General features: G+C 39.4%; 1 protein-coding gene across 4 annotated transcripts in view; it reads right to left on the bottom strand.

The window, feature by feature from the left end:
• The window catches only part of LOC109937816 (AT-rich interactive domain-containing protein 1A), a 123,528-nt gene that overhangs the window by 58,797 nt on the left and 42,709 nt on the right, over positions 1 to 22,022 (bottom strand). For 2 of the 4 annotated variants that reach the window (XM_048612998.1, XM_020536318.2), the window contains exons 3-4: positions 17,010 to 17,123; positions 16,382 to 16,495 (exon numbers count right to left, since the gene is read on the bottom strand). In XM_048612998.1, the coding sequence (XP_048468955.1) occupies positions 16,382 to 16,495; positions 17,010 to 17,123 (228 nt within the window). The remainder of the gene's footprint in view (positions 1 to 16,381; positions 16,496 to 17,009; positions 17,124 to 22,022) is intronic. The other 2 variants (XM_048612999.1, XM_048613000.1) reach the window with 1 other exon arrangement.

The raw sequence follows: 22,022 nt of genomic DNA, 5'->3' as shown, positions 1-22,022 counted from the left end.
GACAGACAGACAGAGAGAGGGGACGGGCGGACGGACAGACAGACAGAGAGAGGGGACGGGCGGACGGACAGACAGAGAGAGGGGACGGACGGACGGACGGACGGACTGACAGAGGGGACGGACGGACGGACAGACAGACAGAGAGGGGACGGACAGACAGAGAGAGGGGACGGACGCACGGACAGACAGAGAGAGGGGACGGACAGAGGGAAAGAAAGGAAGAAAGAAAAGAAGGGAAGATCGAGAAGCAGCGCTGAGCAGCGAAAAGATCATCTCAACAAACCCTGTATACAGGGACCATTGAACAACCAGTCTTTCCCTCTTACATTATATACATTTTTCTGTTGTGTCAAGCAGATGGGATTTGTTTAGAATAGCCACATGGTCAGTACAGACATGGTTGGCCGAAGGGCCTGATTTATATTATGTTCTATGTTCTGTATGTGTCTTGAGTGGGAGCTTAAGTGGGTCAGAATTTTAACTAGTAGAGTTATATGTCGATGTCTCAACAATGTTCATCTATAGTTACTATTTGTAATAAATAGTAAATTCTTGTTAAAGCACACAAACATAGTCTATGCTGGTCCAGGGGAAATTCAGGAATTCTGCTCTTTTTAAAATCTAACTTTTTGGGATCACCCTGGGAATAGTGGGGCTCTCAATTTACACTGCATTACCACAGTGAAATATAACATCACGCATGTATAAATAATCAGATCATATTCTTTGCTTTACTAGCTTAGAATACAGTTCCTGGACCTTGGAAAATTTAGTACAAAACATTCAGGATTTCTCATAACTAAAAAGGGAAAGGAAGAAATAGACCAGGAAATTACAGGCCAGGCTAACTTCAGTAGTGAAGTAATTCGAAAGAATTCTGAAGGGCAGAATTTGGCTGCATTTGGAGATACAGATTAATGGGGGATAGTCAGACAGGAAGATAACCAGGAGTGATAATGAGAACAATGCTTGTAATCCTATCCACATGGACTTTAGCAAGGTTTTCAATGAAGCTGCTCATAGAAGACTAGTCAAGAAAGCCCACGGACTTCAAGTCAATTTGCCACAGTGGATGTAAAATTGGTTGAGCGGTTGGAAGTCCGTTTCCATAGTAGGGTTCTGCAGGGTCCGGCTCTGGGTGTAGTGAAATGATTTGGACTTAAAATGTAGTGGAAATGATAAATTCACAGATGATAAAATTGGTAGGATGGTAAATAAATAGCAAGAACATTGATATCTTTCTGAAGTTTGCCAATGGATTGGTCAGCTGGACCAAGTAGTGACAAAGGAATTCACAGAAAAATAAGGTAATGCCCTTGTGCAGTGCAAACAAGGCAAGGGATTACATGATGAATGGCAAGATCCTGAAAAATACTCAAGATCAGAAGGACATGGATAAGCTTATTCACAGACAAAGGCAGGTAGATAATGGGTTAACGAGACAAATGGAACACCTGCCATTTTTAGCCAAGGCACCGAACACAACAGCAAGGTGGTTATGCTGCAATGTTTGAAACGGTATTCCAGTTATGACCTAACCCGACAGCAGTTCTGGTCTCTACACTATAGGAAGGATCTGACTGCGCACAGGCTGAGGTTGTTTTGCTTGGAGCTGCAAAGGTTGAGAGGGAACCTAACAGGTGTGTAAGATTGATTGGGGATTAATTAGGGTGGATAGAAGGCATATTTTCCATCAGTAGAGGAGTTTAACAATCGGGGGACATGGGGTTAAAGGTAAAAGGCAGAAGGCTAAAAGGCGACTTGAGAATTATTATTCACAGGGTGGAAGGAGTCTGGACATTTCCACCTGAAGTCAAGTCAGAAACTCAACAGCTAAATAGTATTTAAACATTCATTTGCATTGCCACAGCCTCCAGGGCTATGGGGCAGAAGTTGAAAAATGGCAGAGTAATCAGATCTTTGTTGATGAACATGGATATGATTGTCAAAATGCTCCTTGTGATCTGCAAGTGTTTAAGAGTGTATTTATTAAAGGTCTTCAGAAATTAAAACTCTCTAAATTTGGAACACTAATTCCAGTTAAATTCAATTAAGTCCTGGTGCTTAACTTTCTTAACAATTAAAGCCAGCAAGACAATATCTATTTCAGCTCAGAAACAAATGCAACTAAGGGGATTATAAATAGAAATTTTGATGTTCATTCTGTACATGATGCTCATCTCCAAAACATCAACCACTGCCACACAGTATTCACGGGGAAAAAACCAACTTGAATCATGTAGGCTACTGCCTCTATTAAGTTGCCCTTCTCAGATTCTTATCCTCACTGTGCACAGCATACCAACCTTAACTTTTACAGTTCCCTAGGATGGTGAAATAAAGATGCACAAGGGATTGCGGAGGTCAATCATATGGAAATTCAATGGATCAGCTGGTTTCCAAACCATAATGGAGATACTTTTAACAACAGACCACTACTTTTTCTCAAGGACGAGGTCTGTTGGTGACAAGGGGAATGCGAAGATCAACAGCATTGAAAACACATAATGGCAACATGATACACATTCATTTTAGATCTACGAATTCAAGTCTTTTGAGTTTGCCAGACATTGTGGGTGCAACAGCAATGAAAATTCAAATCTTTTCACCTTAAGCATGCAAGCTTGTATTGCCAAAAACCATTTCACTGTACACATTCCCTCAAAACAAAGGGCACTTCTCATGGCTGGCTGAGCCTGAACCATAACAGTAAGTATTAAGCACCTTGTGGTCAAGAGGCAGATTCCAGGAAGGATGGGAATGAATTTAAACACCAAACATACAACACAAAGAAATTAAAATATGTCTCCATCAGATTTTAATGTCACCAACAGTTATATTTGAACTCTATCAAAAATTCAAGCTAGGAAGTTTGAGCCATCTGAAAAGGCCAGCTGCCTTAGTGCATTTTTACTCAAAATACCCCTTAGCATTTCAATGTCAATGGCTTCCGTGAATCCAGTATTGTTATCGGCCTTTTCAGATGTTCCAAACTTGGTAGCCCAAATTTTTAAGGTTTAATCCAAATATGACTCAGTGATATTAAAACTTGATTCAGACACATTTTAATTTTATGTTATACGTTTGGTGCTTAAATTTATTCCCATCCTTCGTGGAATCTGACTCAAGAATGCGTTGCAACTGAAAAATATCTCTCTCAATAGAACGATGAAATATTCTAACAAATTAAGGCTCTGCCTATAAACATGAATGTATTTTAATTCAGCATTAAATAAATAAACTAACAGCACTTGCAAACATAGCATTTTGACAGGTATGGTTCTGTAGTCCCATGATACTGGTCCAGAAACTCATGATATCTTTCATTGAATCCTATAGTTTCAAGTTGTGAAATGAGAACATTTTACTGCACATAACAACATAACATACATGCAAAAGTAAAACAAAGAACTGAGGATGCTGGAGATCTGAAACAAAAACAAAGGCATTGCAGAAATTCAGTAAATCTGGCAGCATCTGCAGAGAGGAAAAAGAATTAATGTTTCAAACCCATCCAGCACTTTGTTTTTATTTAATATAAATGCAAGCTGCCTCAGGCTAGCCAGTGTTTTATCAAGTTTTAGCACAACCTCTGCAGCCCTACTTGACACCAAGGATTGTCTTCTCAACTTGTCCTGTCACCTTCAGCGATTTGCATACACACACCAGTTGTGATATTAGTTGCAACCTATCTTGAACTCCCAAAATGCAAAATATAAAACAAAACACAGTGTTGGAGAAACTCAGGAGGTTTGTCAGCATCCATGGTGAGAGAAACAAGAATTGATGTTTCAAGTCCAGCATGACTCTTCAATTTCTCTGTAGAGGAGTCATACTGGACTGAAAACATTAACGGGTCAGACCTGCCGAGTTTCTCCAGCATTGTGTTTGCTTTCCAGCATCCACAGTATGTTACTTTAAGCCAAATATAAACACAGACTTCAAAACTCTAGGCCACATAGGGGCTCAGTGACGAGCTGCATCCTCTCAAGATACAGTTGCCAATAAAAACCGTTACACCAGGATGTTCAGAGTGGAGTGCAGATTACTAAATTCATTGAATTGTAACAAATTACTATACTTCAAATGAATTGCTAAATATATCACAATTAGGAATCAAGTAAATTGATTTGCATGTCAACAACTTTCTGAACTAATGATCAAGTCTGAATAAATAGGAAAACCTGTGGCAGAGCAAGTGTGAAGTTACTTGCTTCCAAATTATAAAAATATAAACTGGAATATTTCTAAATGATGAGAAAAGAAGTGTAAAGGAGGAGAGAGATTGGGATTCCAAAGGATAAAAATGATAGGTACAAAAAGCAAATGGAAATGACTAGTGGAATGTTGGTGCAATTTCAAGACAGCTGGGGAAAAAAAAAGTGATGTTCCAGTTGAACAGAACTTTGGTCAGATCCCAACAAGTGTATTTCTTTCAAAATGGACGTCATGCCCCAGGATGAATATACTGACTTTGGAGGATTACCACACTGATTCACTGGAACAGTACCAAAGACCGAAAAGGTTAAAGTTACAAGACTGATTGCACAGACCAGGGTGAGAAGATTGATAAGAGATCAGCTTTTTTAAAAAATTGAAGAATTATATAGGGTAAATTCATAAAGCAATTTGCTATGACATAGGCAATAAGAAAAGGGCAATTTTAAATATTCAGGAAGCATATCTTCATAAAAGGAGCATTGGAACAGTGAATTCTCTCCTTCCAAAAGGCTCTGGATGCTGGGGTCAAATTAAGATTTCAAGACCAAGAACAATAGATCCCTGTTAAATAACAGTACCAAGCACTATGAAACAAAAATGAATAAACAAGTCAATGTTTAAATCAGCCATGATCAAAATAAATGGCATAATTGGCTCAAAGAGAGTACAATCTGATTCCTGTACTTTCATATGCTAAATTCTAGCAAGTATTCATCCTTGGCCTCCATTTTTTCAACTACAGGCTACCCTTCAGTAACATTGCCTAGATAACCAAGCTGCTTCTAGCTTCATCTATCCACACTTCTTTCAACTCACTACCATCACCATTCTACTAGAAATTAAATAATCGAAGAGTCAAGATTTCCTGCAGCTTAACATTACACCGAGAAAATCCAAAATTACTCAGCTTCTGTCAAAAATGCCAGATTGACTATCCTCTCTTTGATTGATCACTTAACATGATCCAAAGGTTGCAAAAGGGATGCAGGATTCAGAGTCCATCACTTCTGCTCTGACAATTTAGGCTCATCATTTTCTACCAGAAATACTTCACAAATACAACTTTTTTTTTTACAAAAAGGAATGGATGACCACCTTCAAACATTACAACTAGTCAGTTTTATTACAGGGGCTATCCAAAAGATATTAGTCAAAGCTCAAAGCAATTACTGAGTTGAGACTTCCAGGCTCAATGTTAAGACTATCAAATAAAACAGTTCCTTTCAACACAATGAGAGGAGGTCATTAATTTCAAAATAAAGTCTTAACAGAATTTAGTGGGCTTATAAACATGCACTAACTTGGAGGGCAAGACTCATGTCGTGCTTGTGGTAAACAATGACCTGGCAACAATTTCCTGAAACACTGGCGTGCAATAAACTATGTGGATACAACCCAAATGGATTTCCATTCCCAGGGTCATTCCTCATAAGATACAACTAGCTGCATGACCAAAGCCATAAAAAGCAGGCTTGATGCATAAATTCCAAGAACAGCAAATCCCAGTCTATTTCAACATGTTTCCACAAGCAGAATTTCCAAAAATAAGTGTCAATCGATTCATTAATATTCCTATATGGCCACCACTTCCAGCTTCATTAACCCCTTCAGTCCCAAATACAGCCTAAGATATCAAACAACAGGCCTATTTAAACTTAATCATTCAGGCACTTCACCATCCTGCAATATATTCTCCTTTCTCACTCATTTATACTAGACTGAAAAATTCTATACTAGCTCAACAGTAGGACACTACTTCTGCTTCTCAAACCTGATTTTAAACCAATTCAGGCTAAGACGAAAAGTCCCAACAGTTAAAAGCCACATATGGTCATATGGATAAATGTACACTTGTATGCACAGAAATACTGTGAAAGTTTGTGACAAGTACTGACTAGGATAGCAACTGGTTACTTCAGCTTATTTCTGAATTAAATGGCACATTATCCAAAGTATGGATTTGAGATTTCAGAAATTAGCGTTTAAATGCGTTTGCTTATCAAACAACATATCAAACCAAGATTAATTGGGGAAAGCAAAGTAATTCATATAACTTCAAACTATTTAATGGCTGAACATCCAAACAAAAGCTGCACGGATACACCTTGCAGTGCTGGACAAGGATCAGCCAGTTCTCAGCTATGAAAGAGATGATAGTTGATTATAAGAAAATGACACACTTGGCAAATTAATGATCAGTATAAATTTTCACACTAGAGAGAGGACAAATTACCAGCAGCACAAGGGAATATTTCTTTTATTATTTGTTCATGGAATGTGGCCACCACTGACCCTGCCAGCATTACTGCCCATACCAATTTGCCCCTTGAAACCAGTAGCTTGCAGGGGCCATTTCAGAAGACTGTTAAGAATCAACCACAGTGCTGTGGGTCTTACGTAGAGCATGTAAGGAAAGGAACAACAGATCACCTTCCTGAAAGAACACTGGGAAATCAGAATGGATTTAAACAACCTACATGATTAGAGACGGTGACCATTAGGCATTCCAGATTTTTGTTGAATGCAAATTTTACCACCTGCCGTGGCGGGATTCAAACTCATGGCCCCAGAGCCAGAGTATGGGTCTCTAGGTTACTAGTCCTGTGATATTATCAATATTCCCCTGCCTCCCCACAATGTAATCTAAAAAGGAACTCTGCAAGAATTTACTTTAAAGATGGTAACTGAGAAAATAAGACAGATCAATCCATATATGCAATGGTTTCCAACTCAAGGAGTCGAAATTGCTGAGGAAATGGCATATGTTGGACACAATTCTTCCAAAATTCTGTTTCGGGAATTGTGCCGTTGGATGGGAATTTGTGAATATCACTCCATTATTTGAGAGAGGGAAGAGAGGAATCTCAACCATAAAGATCTCTACTGGCGCCTTAGATGTTCACCTGACTCAGATGGAGGGATAATATATCCAAGTCTGAAGATAACCCCAAGTTGGGACCCAATGCAAATTGTGGAATGTTAGGCAAAAGGTCACTAAAGGACAAAGAGGCTAAATGTGTGGGCAAAAATATGGCAGATGGAGTTCACGTGGGGTCTCTCTTTTCTGGTAGAAGACCTGTGAAGCAGCAAATTGATTTAACTGGCGACACAGAAATGGCCACTGACAAATTTAAATAATACTCAAAATAATTACCAGGATTTTGACATTTAGAGAGGAAATTATAATTCAGTTTTATACAGACTTTCTGGAGTAATAGTAGAGTAACCTCCACCCCAGGAAGGCTATGTTGGCCTTGGAGCAGATGCAATATAGATGTGCCAAAGCAAGTTGGCCTGTCTTCCTTAGAGTTTATAAATGATTGAGGAATGATTTAATCAAGGTGTTAACTCTGAAACATTTCCTCAAATCACAGTGGAAGCAAATTTTCAAGTCAGATTGATAAAAAATTGTTATTGTACAAACATGTTAAGAACAACAATGAGTAAATGGAGTTAAGCACACAACCAAAAATGAAATTAATAGCACAACAGGCTTCAAGGACTAAATCACGTAGCTCCTGTTCCTATGTTCTAACAATTTTTAACAGAGGGAATTAGCATGGCAAAGTAACGCTGATCCAGGCTGTGAAATCAATTAAAATTCAAGCATGGGAGCACAAACCTGGAAGTTTCAGTGAGAGCCCAAATATAACCCCTAGGCACATACTAACACCTCAGGATCAAATGTGTAGACAAATGGCTCACATTGTAGCTAAAGCGCAGATAAAGGAAAGACGAGGATGGAACAGGTTCCACAGTGGACAGCAACTCAAACTTAATTGTAGACATCTAACTGAATGCACATTAGTTGAAGTAGGTAAAGCACAATTTAACAGTGAAAGTTTCAAAATACGAAGAACAACTTTCATTTATAGTCACCACCTCACATCATTTAAGAATGTAAATTTTTCTTTTTCTTTTCGCCTCTCCACAAGGCAACCAGTTTATATCATAACAAGACGATGTGGAGACAAGTTTTGTAATCACAACTGATTAATCTCTGTGGTATAAATTCTTAAAAACACAGGAAAAAGTGGTTATAGAATAGTATAATGGAAATCAAGCTCTGTAATAAACAATTTCTCAAACAAATCCTCTTCAAAAAACACCAGCTGGGTGGATGTGAATCGTCAAGTGTTTGTTCACGAGCTGCATACTCATTACAACACAACTAATAACCAGTTCAGAACCCCTTTTATTTAAAGCTTTTCTCAAATTCACAGCTTAATAACACTAACCATTTGCATGGAGGAATACATCAATGTACCTTGCTGGCTGTGGATAGGACAGCAGCCATTTACAAGAATGTAAAAGTCAGCCTATCACTCAGTTCAAAGAATTGCTTTTGATAGGCTTGAGACTGCACAGATTTAAAGAAACATTAGCAATATTTCCTAAAAATGGAATTCTCCTACCATCCATTTCAATGCAGAACAAGTACCAACACTTCAGAGGAACTGTAAGCCTGGGACAAGATAGACATTTGATGTTAACCATTGGTTACACCCACAACAAGCATTTACAATTTAATTTAAATAGCAGAAATCTAATTCTCCACAGCAACTGCACACATATTCTGAGCAGCAGCTGACCAGAACTGGCACAACATTTGGTCAGAGCAAAATGAAATCAGAAGGCCCCAGTTCAGTAAAAGAACCCTGTGGAACTTCTCAATCAAATTTAACAATTTTGAAGCAGATTAAAGCCATTATAGGAAGTAACAGACTTTGCAAAACAAAAATTAAGGTATTTGATTAAACCACATCAACATCCACATGAATGGAATCAGCTTTTTTCAAGCAGAGTGGACATGTGTTTTAAAATGGTCATTAATAAATTTACACAACTGAAATGGATGCTAACAGTGAATTATCCTACAACCATCCAGACAAAAGATAATGGGTGGGTAAAGGGTGAACCGCTGACACAAACATTCAATTCATACTTTGGATTTTCCCAAAAATGAACAGTAAAATATCAGTACAAATTTACACTTAATTGCCCTTGATGGTTACAGTCCAAGATTTGCAGTCATGGTAATGCTTTTACTAAATGAAAACAATGCATTTTCAAAGCTGACACATCGAATTGGCTCAGCAAATTGCCACGGCAACAATACTTATTGCACAGTCGACAGTGGCACATGCCTTGCTGTTCACGGGAGGTCAGAGGTCAGCAGCAGAGTCAATTACTGCAGAAAGAGATCATTAACGCTGCAGGAAGCCCAAAAACATCCTTTAACACCTACTTCCTTCCTCACTACTAATCACTCAAAGACTGTTTGGCAATCTTGATCCCACAATGTGTGAATCGTCCTTTAAAACCTCTCACTCATACACTAGCCCACATTTCCAATGTCCCCTGACTTGTGCATTTAAACCGTTTTCCCTCCAGTGGAACTTAGCTTTTCCACATCAGTATTTTCATCAATTCTCATGACCTACACCCAAGTTTAAAGTACAGAGTAAAAGGTCATTTTTATTCAATGGAAATGGTTGAAGTTTCGACCCTTCATTTTCAGTTTCAACAGTTTTAATCATAGAAACCTAGAAACAACAGAATACCTATACTACAGACAGCTGAATACAAGAGTGAAAACTATTCCAAGATTTCATCTTCATCGAAGCATATATCTACATTTTTTTTCTTTATTCAAGCACAGGATGAGGGCATCGCTGGCCAGGCTGGATTTATTGTCCATCCTAATTGCCCAGAGGGCAGTTGAGAGTCAACCACATTGCTGAGGATCTGAAATCACATGCTGGCCACACCAGGTAAGGACCATAGTGAACCCAGATGAGTTTTTCCGATAATCGACAATGGATTCATGGTCATCATTAGATTCTTAATTCCAAATATTTAGAATTCAAATTCCACCATCTGCTGTGTGGGATTCGAACCTGGGTTCCAAAAAAACCTAGGTCTCTGGGTTAAAAGACCAGCGTTAACACCACTAGGCCATCACTCTCCCCTTGCCCATACTTGGTTTATTCTATTCCTCAATCAACTTGAACCGTTGCCATGGGCGTAAGAATTCATTCACATCAACATACTCATTGCTTGAAAAAAGTTGATTCCACAAGAGTGGATGTGGGTTTTAAAACTATCAATAAATTTACGCAATGGAAATAGATGCTAACAGCGAATTATCCTTCAACCATCCAGACAAATGGTTATCCAACCAGCTTGTATTAAGGGTGAACTGCTCACACAAACATTCTACGACAGACATGGATAGGGTGAATAACCAAGGTAGGGGAGTGTGAAACTTGAGGGCGTAGGTTTAAGGTGAGAGGGGCAACATTTTCACGCAGAGGATGATAATTATATGGAATGAACTGCCAGAGGTGGTGGTAGCATGTACAATTACAACTTTTGAGAGGTATCTGGAAGGGTACATAAATAGGAAGGGTTTAAAAGGGATACAGGCCAATCGGTGGCAAGTGGGACTAGATCAGTTTAGGTTATCTTGTTGGCGAAGATGAGTTGGACTGAACAGCCCGTTTACATGCCGTATGACTCCAAGTCCACCCTTCACAGTTAAACAGCTAGCCAATACAGAAAGAAAGACTATTTGGTTGAGGAATTACTCTGGTCTATGGATTTGTGACTGAGCAAGAGACCAGGAGAAAGAAAAATGGGTGGCACTCTGGTCATCATTTAGAAACTAATAGCTGTATTCCAATGTTTTAAATGGCTGAAGTTGGTTTCCTTCTCTTCTACCCTATCTCAAAATCAACAGAACATTTACTCTTTGCAGGTCAAATCATAAAAATAATCACTTGCCCCAAAACCTGAAGGGACCTCTGCAACTAATCTCCAAAATCCCAAACAAGGGTTTAATGCCTCAATCGATTGCTGGTTTGAATTGTTGAAATTTTAAATTATTGGTGCAAGGAACGTTATGGGCAGAATAGTAACAGTCCAACAGGTCAGTGGTTCGCGGCCTTGTGTGTGAATATATAAAATTATTAAAACAGCCTTTGACACAACACTAAGTTCTCAATTGGAAGGTGCTCAATATTCTGAAAACAGCAGCTTTTGGATTGAAGTAGATGTAACAAAAATTATTTGCACTATAGGTAACATGCTGAAATTTTTTTCTAAACTGTATAACAGAAAATAAATACCAAGCTCAGTAAAACAGGACACCAGGGCCTCATCAAGGCATAACACAAACAGGATGCTTGGGCCCTGATGCAGCATAACCAAATACAAACAGGAAGCGAGGCCCTGAACAAAGTCACTAGAATAGTAACAGGAAGCAGGCCCCCACTAAGTATCAATGCACAGTCAATTTACAACCAAGCACCCAGCTCAATGTATAGACAACTATACAATGTATACAATAAGCAGACTACAAATCAGAATTTGGTTGGCTTGTCCTCTCTAGCCAGAGGCTGCATCTACTGAAATAGCCCCAAAAGTGAGAAATTCCCTGTAAAATCAGCCTCAGGTTATGGACCATTTATTCAAATATCTGCCAAAAAACATCAGCACTCACTACGTTGAGACACAAGAAATATTTGAACAAACTGGATGTGCACAACACAACGTACAGCAAATTAAACATTACCTCCAATCTCATATTTCTGTATACAGAAGCCACTGAAGAACAATGGTAATTATGGGACAAACTCTCATAATAAATCAAAGTTAAATGTTTACGTATTACAACCCTGCAGTAACAAAGAAAAAGATACACCTCCAACACCTAACATATGTATAAGCTCTCAGCAATAGTTATGTCACACCTATTTTCAAATGCTAAATAGTGCTGTACCTGCTAATCACCAGTCAGCAAATAGTTTGCACCTCACCAAACATACAAAACCATTTTTCCCCACAACTAGATATTTTTCTTCACTTGCAAATTCAGCAACATTACTGAGGCAGAGGACACTAAACCAAATAGCTCAGCTTCTCCACCAAAAGTATTTAAATTCTAAAATGGGTGAGAGTCTGGTAAGATCGAATAAAACTCTGCACCAATGTATCAAATCGAGAGTTTTAGTTCAGCAAAGGTAGTAACAGAAATTTCAAGAGTGTGCAAATTCCCCTCAGAACAGTGCAAACACAAACTTTAAATTCCCCTCCCTTTATATTGTTGTACCTGGGAAACAGGCTGGATTATAGCAAACAACTTACAAGCAGTAACACAATCCATTTTCATTGGAAAGCTTAGGTTGCAGCTCCGGAAAAACTCTAATTATAAATCAACTGTTAGATAGTTAAAAATAAGCCGTGTCCAGTAATGCAACAAGACCTGGACAATATTCCACCTTGGTCCAAAGAGTGACAAGTAACATTCACACCACAAATGTCAGGCAATGACCATCTCCGGTAACAGTCAGTCAATCTAAGTGTCCATGTCCACAGATGAACACAAGAATTACACATTCACTGAACTATTTAAATACACAGCATTTGGAAACATCTGCAGAGTAATTCAAAATTGAATACACGGTGAGTACTGCCAACTCATTATCCCAATCCTAAAGCTGAAAAGCAGAATTTGGGAGCCAGAATTATGTCAGCAGGTTGAGGAGTAAACATTAGTGAGGCATGTCATTTTAGCAAGTTGTTTCACATCATCTGTCGCAAAAATCAATTGTAATTGTGGAGCAAATACCTTCAAAAAAAAAAAAAAGAAACACAACAAATTAGAGACACGTGCCCAACAGCAACAAGAATCTGTGGGATATCACTGAATTTTGATCTCTAAATTACAGGGCTCAAAAAAGTCAGCAGAAAATCACTATTGACCAACTTTCAACAGCAAACCTTCTAGTTTAGTCATGAAACAGGGCAACCGCTTACTACGTTCTAGTGCATTAAGAAAAGCATTTGGGCCCCAGAGAAGGGAATGCAACAGACAGATGTAAAACCCTCTCACAGATAGAATATGACAGATGAGAAATAGCAGAGGTTTGAGAGAGCAAAGCATAGTGCCAGATCACCTCACTCAACAGGAGGGACTCTCACCTTCTGTACAGTGGTGTTTTCAGGGCTTCAGCCATGGGGAAAGCAAACTTCTGCAACTTCTCCTCAGCAATGTGCCCTTAACTATTAATTTAAACACAATTAAGTTTTCCTCTGATCGTGCTTTACTACGCACACACTTCATCCAGACCCTTCTGTACCTCCAACTTCTGGCAGTTTTTCACACCAACCTCCATTACCCCATTTTCATTGTTCAACTGGACAGGGCACCTCCTGAGTCCATTCTTATCTATCCAGTCATAGCAAGAGAACCTCCTGCAATAAATCATCTTCCCCATTTTTACACCCAAGGATTAATTCTCTTATTTTGGCATACATACACCTCCCTTCTCAAGTTCCACATGTATTCATTCATTTGCTGGATTTAGATATTGTTAGCAAGGTCAGCAATTATTGCCCAGCTGCACTATCTCCCTCTGCAATTATTGCTCTGACCACCTGCCACAAGGCCAGTATGGTAGCCATGTCTTTCAGCACTCGGCCAGTTTGGTAAGTAGTGGTGCAACACAGCTACTCTTTTCAACGGAAACTGAAGTCTCACTTCGTACCAAGTGATCAGGACAGGAGATACACAAGAGTGAATGGTGGAAGAGTCAGCAACACTGCATAACAGGCATCCTCATTAAACCTTGCCTGTATCAGATTACTGCTTGACGAGTCCGAGAGACGGCAATTCCAATTTTGCCACAGATTTTGAGTTAGCAGGCCATGTCTTCTTGAATCCGAATCCAATGCAAAATAGCTGTCCAGTATCATTACTGAACTTTCTGTAGCTGTTTGATACAATGTCTTGCAAGGAGGTCCCAGAAGACAGGCAAAAGTCAACCATTTTGCTGATGTCTGAAGGCCAGAGCATTCGCACTACAATGTTCAGTCTCCATCTTCCAGTGTCACCAATTCCATTACTCCGCCTAGCCACTTTCTGAAGCTGAACTGGACCAATCTGCAATCGCAGCCACCTTTTTTAACCACGATTTGTGCTACCAACCACCTATCTTATCCATCACGAGAACTACCACTCTTGAAGAGCTGGTCCTGGTGTCCTGGTCAATATTTATCTCCCAAGTTAACATCAAAAAAAAAAACAGCAATTTGGTCATTATCACATTGTTATTCATGACAGTTTTGTAAGCATATGGCCTGTCTTGATTCCTTCGTTCTGACAGTGACTACACTTCAAATGTATTTAGATTCAAAGAATTTTGAGGTGGCAGGTGGTCATGAGAAGCACCAATGAGGTGAAGTTCTCTAACTTCCACTTCCATTACACTGGTCAATTCCTCCATCATATCACAGCTTAGGTGCAACAGAAAATAGGCTCATGTCATCTTCAAACTAAACATCCCAACAATTTTTGAGCTGATCTCCACTACCTATCCTCCTCAAATTTGATCTCATCCAAGACTGTTCCCCATATCTTAATTCATACAAAATTCATTCATCCATTGCACACATACCGACACTTAGATCACAATAACTTGTTTTTAAAATTTTCACGCTTGTGTTAAGATTCCTCTATGACTTTGCTGTTCCTCACTATTAATCTCCTCCAGTTGACCTCTTTCACAGTCTCCTTTGGACCATTAGTGGCCATGCTTTCAGCCTTGGCTTTAAGTTCTGGACTGCTGTTTTCCCCCACCCCCTCCCCCTCCCCCCAACAGGTGTCTCAATGTCTCGGCCCATCTCCTTTCCTTTAAAGGTGCTCCTCGAAACCCATATTTTAAGCCCATTATTGGGGCCCTCTTGTGGCACAGTGGTAGTGTCCCCACCTCTGGACCAGAAGGCCTGGGTTCAAGTCCCATCACTCTAGAGGTAGGTAATTACATCTTGAACAGCTTGATTAGAAAAACAGGTTAAGCCCTTGAGTTTGGACACTTGTTTTAACTTCTCCTCCTATGGCCTGGTGGCAACTTAACAGATTATGCCATTATTGCCACATTGGTCTAACTAACGTTTGTACAAGATTAACATTATCTCTACACTTCTATTCTCCCACCCTCCAGAAATTTAAACTCTACTACATTTTTCTGAAATAGAATAGCAGCTTTATGAAGTGGTCCATGATCTTTCAAAGATCTGAGTCTTTGAAGCACAAACTCTCTGCACTTCTACTCCTTTTAAAACTTTACCCTTTTACCATGTTTGATCTTACAGAACTGATAACCCAAGACTCAAATAGGCATACTGAACTAAATAATAACATTAGCTTCAAAACTGTACATTATACCTCACATTACAATACTCAAGGAACTTCAAGTTATCGTAATTCCACTCTTTTAAAAAAAAAACTGGAAGACCAGATCCCATTCAGGTTGCTGTCAAGCAACCAATCACATTTTCCTTAGCACTAAAAAATTATTCATGAAGAAATGTTACAACGCAAAGAACTGCGCACAACCACAGAAAAATTCATATTGCACATCAAATAAAAACAAATTGCCAGGAACACACTCATCCCATGAGAGAATAAATAAAAGTTAGTCTTGGGGCAAAAGTTCTGTGCAGTCTGCTGCCAATTGTGGCAGAAAATGGCAGAACTGGCCATTTGTGTCAGTCCTGAGGATTCTGCCCATTACTGAGCTATGACAGGAGATCACTAGAGTATCCTATCAGGGTAAAATGTCAACTTCTGTTCAAACTTCCTAGGCCCACATTTAATATGAAAATTGCCAATGCAAATTCATCACATTGTAATTGAGTCTTCCATCCAGTAAAGGGACTGCAGCATCAACATTAGCAGCACAACTACAAATTACGAAGTGACTTTCTTCTACAGACATTCTCCATTATAAATTAAATCAGCAGAATTTGAAATGGCAATATTAAAAAAAGGATAAAATGAATGACTTTGAAGTGTGAACTGAATTCTTGTCTAACTAACGACACCAATCCTCTAAGTCCACTCCAAATGAAACCTACATAGTTTCTGAAGCACATTTAACAGCTTATCCCAAACACAGCACCATTCCTCAACAGAATGTGAAAAGAAGCTGACAAGATGAAGAACAGCAACTTCCAATCTTTCTTACTGCAACAGTGTTGCCATTTCCCTTGCCCTCAAAAATACCTAGAATTCTTACTCTAGCACCAATCTATTAAAATACCTGCCATCAACTGAACGTCCAAGCGAGCGATGCAAGAACTCGGTGGCACTCACCGGCAAGCTGGATGGACGTCCCTGCTGCATGAGAGTCAGCTCCTCCTGATTGGGTTTGTTGGAAGTCAACCCCTGTGGAGTCTGAGTGGCAAATGCTTCCTGAGACAAATCCTGCTACAAGAAAGATAGAAAAATATAGATCTAAGCATTCTGGGATTGTACAAAAAAAAATAGTCAGAACTCAACCAGTTTGATTCGTAACAAGTCAGTTAATTACACCTGTATCAGAGGGGAGGGATGCAGGCAGGCTACAATAAGATACAGATGAACATACAGTATCATGGGGCTACCCATAACAATTTCTAGCTATCTGTTTCTTCCAATAAGCATCTCGGGTAGCTGCTAATGCGAGTTGGAATGACAGGAACACCTCAACCGATTTCATAACTAGCAAAAAAATACAGTATAATGATACAGCAACCAAGGAAGAACATGCGACAGTCAAACCACTGCCAATCCAAACAGTTGCCAATTAAAATATAAATTGTAGAAAAAGCAATATCCAGCTGAATTTCGAGTTCACCTTCTGCACATGGATTCGTGAAAGCAACACAATAATGCCTGATGAGAATTGGAAATATGGGACATTGGAAAAATGTTTTTCTTCAAGGCCTAACATAGAACATACTTGCTGTACTGGGAACCGTTGTTGTTGAGGATAGGAAGGCTGTTGCTGGTTGTAATATGGTGTCTGGCCCTGCTGACAGTAACCGGCTGCACCCTGCTGGTTGTATGGAGGCATCTGCACCGGGGGAAAAGAACATTTGAAAATGTGATCTTCACGATTCATCATAGCTTATACAAATATACTTCAAGTTCACACTCAGAAACAGATGCAAGTGTGTTCCAAAAATCTACTGACGAAGAACTTAACTGATTCGACTTGAAGGAGCACTGTTACCCAAATTCTGTTATTGGTTGAACAACATTAAAAATGTGTTTATTCAGAGTTACAAGCACCGTGTAGCAAAGCAGTGCTTCCAGCCGGGCACAGAAGAGTGTCATTGGAAAGGAAGCAGCTGCAAGCACCACAGTGTTGGAAATATGCAGCAGCACCAATCAGGACTGACTTTCTATGCTGGAAACTGCTTAATGCACATCCAATGTTACAAAGCAACACTCATTAGGCTCAACAGGGCACTCTTGTCTTTGAATAAAGAAATGGTAATTTTAGAATATTGTACACCATTTTTATTGCATAAGTGGTCTCTGCAAAATAGTACAGACAGGTTACATACCCAGAATCTCCTGAATGCACTTACTTTTTCCCCATTCAATATTTGCCCCACTTGTTGATGTGGTATTTACCCAAGAACATTTCACATACATCTTCCATCCACAGTCTCTAACTTACACTGAAAGCATAAACTTAATACGAAGGAGAGCAGAGGAGAGACGGTGGCAGGGTCTGGGAGGTATTTCTGGACAGCTCTAACCAGAACATAGTCACAGTCCTTGGAAAATTAGGTTCAGCAAAGGGAAGACTTGGCTGATAAGGAATCAGGCAGCAGGGCAGTTGAGAAGGCTATTATGCAGACATAAGCCCTATCCAACCAATACAACCAATGTACTCACTACCCGTAAAGGTCAAAGGTAAAGGCCGCCAGGGAACAATGCAGACCAATGCACCAGGACTCAGAGGACTGTGAAGTGGGTAAAACAGCATTTGTGATAGCAATAGGGGATCCTATAATTAAAGGAGGCAGACAGTCATGAACAAGAGTCCCAAAGGTGTGTCGTGTCTCCCCTCTACCAGGACTAAGGGACATCTCACACTGAATAGACAGTACACCAGAAAGAGATAGGGTCATGGTCCACCACATGCAAATTAGCACCTCAAACAGACCAGGTGGTTAAAATGTAAAGCAGAGAGCAAACTAAACGCCAGGGGGAATTTGTGGATAAAAGTATACAACAGAACAACTGAGGGCAAGGAAAGAGACATACATTAAATACTTGGATAGGAAGGATATAGGACAGAAAAAGTCAAAAACACAATTAAGAAAGCAAAGAGGAACAACGAAACTAAAATTACCAAGGAACACATGATGGGAATAGGGCCATTAGTGAAGACACAGGAAAAGACCACAGCTAACAATAAAAAGAGATGGTAAGAATATTAATAATTGTGCGTCAATATTTATCAGAGATATTAGAAAAGGTAGACATAATATCAAATGGTAAAATGAATAAAATAAACATTTTGAATTCAAAAAGGAATGTTTGAATAAACTAAAACTAGAGGATAAAAATCCCTCGTCTAGATGGATTTAATTTGAATTGAATTACTGTCACAAGGTATAGCGAAAAATGGTCTATAGAACAGAGTACAGGATACAATGTTACAGCTGCCGAGGAGATGCAGAGAAATCAACATTAACATTTGAGGGGTCCATTCAAAATTCTGATAAGAGGGGAAGAAGCTGTTCTTGAATCAGTTCAAACTTTTGTATAAACTTTTTTTTTTAAAAAAACCATCTGCTGGATAGAAGAGAATTGAAGAGAATATAACTGGGGTGGAATGGGTCTTTGATTCTGTTGGTTGCCTTCCTGAAGCAGTGGCAAGTATAGATGAAGTCAATAGATAGGAAGGCGGTTTGCATGGTGAACTGGGCTGTGCTCAACTCGTTGTAGTTCCTTTCAGTCTTGGGAAGAGCAGTTGCCATATCCTGCTGTTATGCATCCAGATAGGATGCTTTCTATGGTGCATTTATAAAAATTTGTAAGTGTCTTTAAGGACATGTCAAATCTCCTTAGCCTCCTCAGGAAGTAGCAACATTGCTGCGTTTTCTTGATTGCAGTATCAAAATGGGGGGACCAGGACAGACTGCCACTCCCAGGCATAGGTGAGCTCTCCAAAAGACATTTGGATAAGTACATGAATAAGATATGTTCGGAGGGATATGGGGCCAAACACAGGCAGGTGGGACTAGTTTAGTTTGGGTTTATGGTCGGCATGGACTGGTTGGACCAAAGAGTCTCTTTCCATGCTGTATGACCCTATTTCCACCTCAACACAGGTAAGGTATGTGCCCTCCACTGTGCCCTGAAGTCAATGACCAGCTCCTTTATTTTGCTGATGTTGGAGAGATTGTCGTCTTCACGCCATGCTGTTAAGTATTCTATATCCTTCCTATGCTACAAATTGTTGTTTGAGATCTGAGCCAAAACAGTGGCGTCGTCAGCAAACTTGTAAATGGAGTTGGTGCGGAATTTGGCCACCCAGTCGTGTGTGTATAAGGAGTATCGTATGGGACTGAGCATGCAGCTTTGTGGGGCACCTGTGTTGAAGATCATCGTGGAGGTGGTAATGGTAGCAGAGTGACAGTAGAGGTATTACTACTTCTGGTAAATATTGTTAGAAAAATCTGTATTTCTGGAGACTGGTAGATGGTTAATGTAATTTCTACATTTAAGGAGGGGGAAGTAAAACAGCCAAGGAATTACACAGTTGTCAGTTTTACAGCAGCTGAGTTCAAGACGGAAAGACGACTGCGAAAGGGACCGGTTATTTAGAATAGCATTTTAAATGCTCACAAATTACAACAACAATGTCAGAATCACAAGTTTTAAATTTACTGACAATATCATTTTTTTTTGGGGGGTGCGAGCAGGAGAGAAAAGGTGTAGTCAATACTGAGGACAGCGACATTATTAATAAATTTGTGTAATAGGCAAATACTTGCCAAAGGAAGTTCAACAGGATAAACGGAGGCAGTACATTTTGGTAGAAAAAAGATCACATTACTTGAAGGGTCAGAGTCTAGGTGTAGTAGAAGAACAAAGACATCTCAGTACAAATGCTCATTTTAATCACTGAAGGTTTAAATCACTAAATTAGCAAGTTCACATAAAACAAGCAAAGTACCAGGTTTTATTCATAGCTAAGATTGAATAGATGATTAGATGACAGTTCTAGTTGCCATATTATAAAAGGCACACAGATACTGGACAGGGTGCAAAGAAGTTGAAGATAAAAGATGATACCAAAAATGGATGGGCCTGTATGTCCGGAAAATATTGGAAAGGGTGGGCCTCATCTCTTGAAAAATGGTTGAGGGGTGCCCTAACAAATATTTTAAAATTACAAGTTTTGATACAGTATATAAAAAAATTCCTTGTGGAACAGCATAACTGGAAGCCACAGTCACCAAGAAATCCAATAGGCAATTCAAAAGAAATTTCATCAAAAGAATTATAGAAATGCTGAACACTCTACCACAAGAGTAGCTAAAGTGAATAGCACAGATGCTATGAGGGGAAGTCGGACAAGCATATTAGGAAGAAAGGGAAAATGCTTAATTTGGCATATTTACAGGAGGGAAAATAGGATGTAAACAGTGGCATGGACTGGTTGGACTGAATAGCTGGCCTCTGTACTTATGCATTGTTTTACATGAGATTGTCTGCAAAGATGATGAACAAAGGTTTTGCGAACATGTTGGAACCAGGGAAAGAACTGGCAGGGTAATAGGGTCCAGGTCAATGTTTAAAAATTGCTTTCTGATAGGACAATGACATTTAACAAAGTTGGACATGAAAGGAGGCACATTTTGAGTTACCAAACACCACAAAAGAAAATGTTCAGTTGCCAGTATTGGGTATAAAGCTGGTGTTCGTCAACTAGTGAACATGAGTGCAAATTGAAGTTATGTTTTACAAACATTTATTCTCAAAAGATTGATCACATGGATAGATCAGGATCCCAAAATTTTTTTTTAAAAAAAAAAAACACCATGACAGCACTGGTTCACTTTTCCCACAAACCAGATAAATCCCAGCACCCTACAATGTCTTTCCATAGCTATCTGTCCACCTGCTTCAAATTTTGCTACAAAGAAATGGATGCCCTCTACCTCAACTATCTCACATTTAATGATAGCCAATGAATCCAACTGAAGTCTTTCCCTAGTTACTTACTTAAAATCGATACTAAAGCTCTTCTGTAACTCAAATCCTACTTTCTAAACACCATTTCCTAACTTGTGGAATCAGCCAGTTGATTCCGCACTGTTTAATGAACATCGGCTTATATTATCTGAATCAAATTTATTTCTTCACATGGATACTACATCAAGATCCCATAATGCTATTCATCCTTTAGGTACTTTGACACGTGATAAACTATGCATTGGAAACTCAGGCTTTCTATTCATCCATATTTTACAACGTGTGCATTTAGTTAGTGGTTGTAATGGGAACGCAGTGGTAGTGTCCCTGTCTCTGAGCCAGAAGGCCAGTGTTCAAGTCACACTTCCTTCAGAAGCATATAATAACATCTCTGAAAGAAGTTGTAATCCATCCAATACTGAACAATGGACAGGCAGCCATAGTGGGGTATTGGAAGATCAGTGAAGAAAAACATCGTCTTAGTGCAAGACAAAAGAAGCACTGCTCAGTTTATGATTCTACCAGAAAGTATGTTGGGAAAAGACTTCAGTTTTAGACGTGGATAAGTATTACATCATAGATCACAGAATCCCTACAGTGTGGAAACAGGCCCTTCGGCCCAACAAGTCCACACTGACCCTCAGAGCATCCCAATTCAGACCCATCCCCCTAACCTACACATCCCTGAACACTACGGGCAATTTAGCATGGTCAATCCACCTAGCCTGCACATCTTTGGACAGTTGAAGGA

The sequence above is a fragment of the Rhincodon typus genome, chromosome 27 (genome assembly GCF_021869965.1).
Source record: "Rhincodon typus isolate 14 chromosome 27, sRhiTyp1.1, whole genome shotgun sequence".
Taxonomy (NCBI): domain Eukaryota; kingdom Metazoa; phylum Chordata; class Chondrichthyes; order Orectolobiformes; family Rhincodontidae; genus Rhincodon; species Rhincodon typus.
The sequence above is the reverse complement of the archived record's forward strand: the minus strand, read 5'-3'. Positions and strand labels throughout refer to the sequence as shown.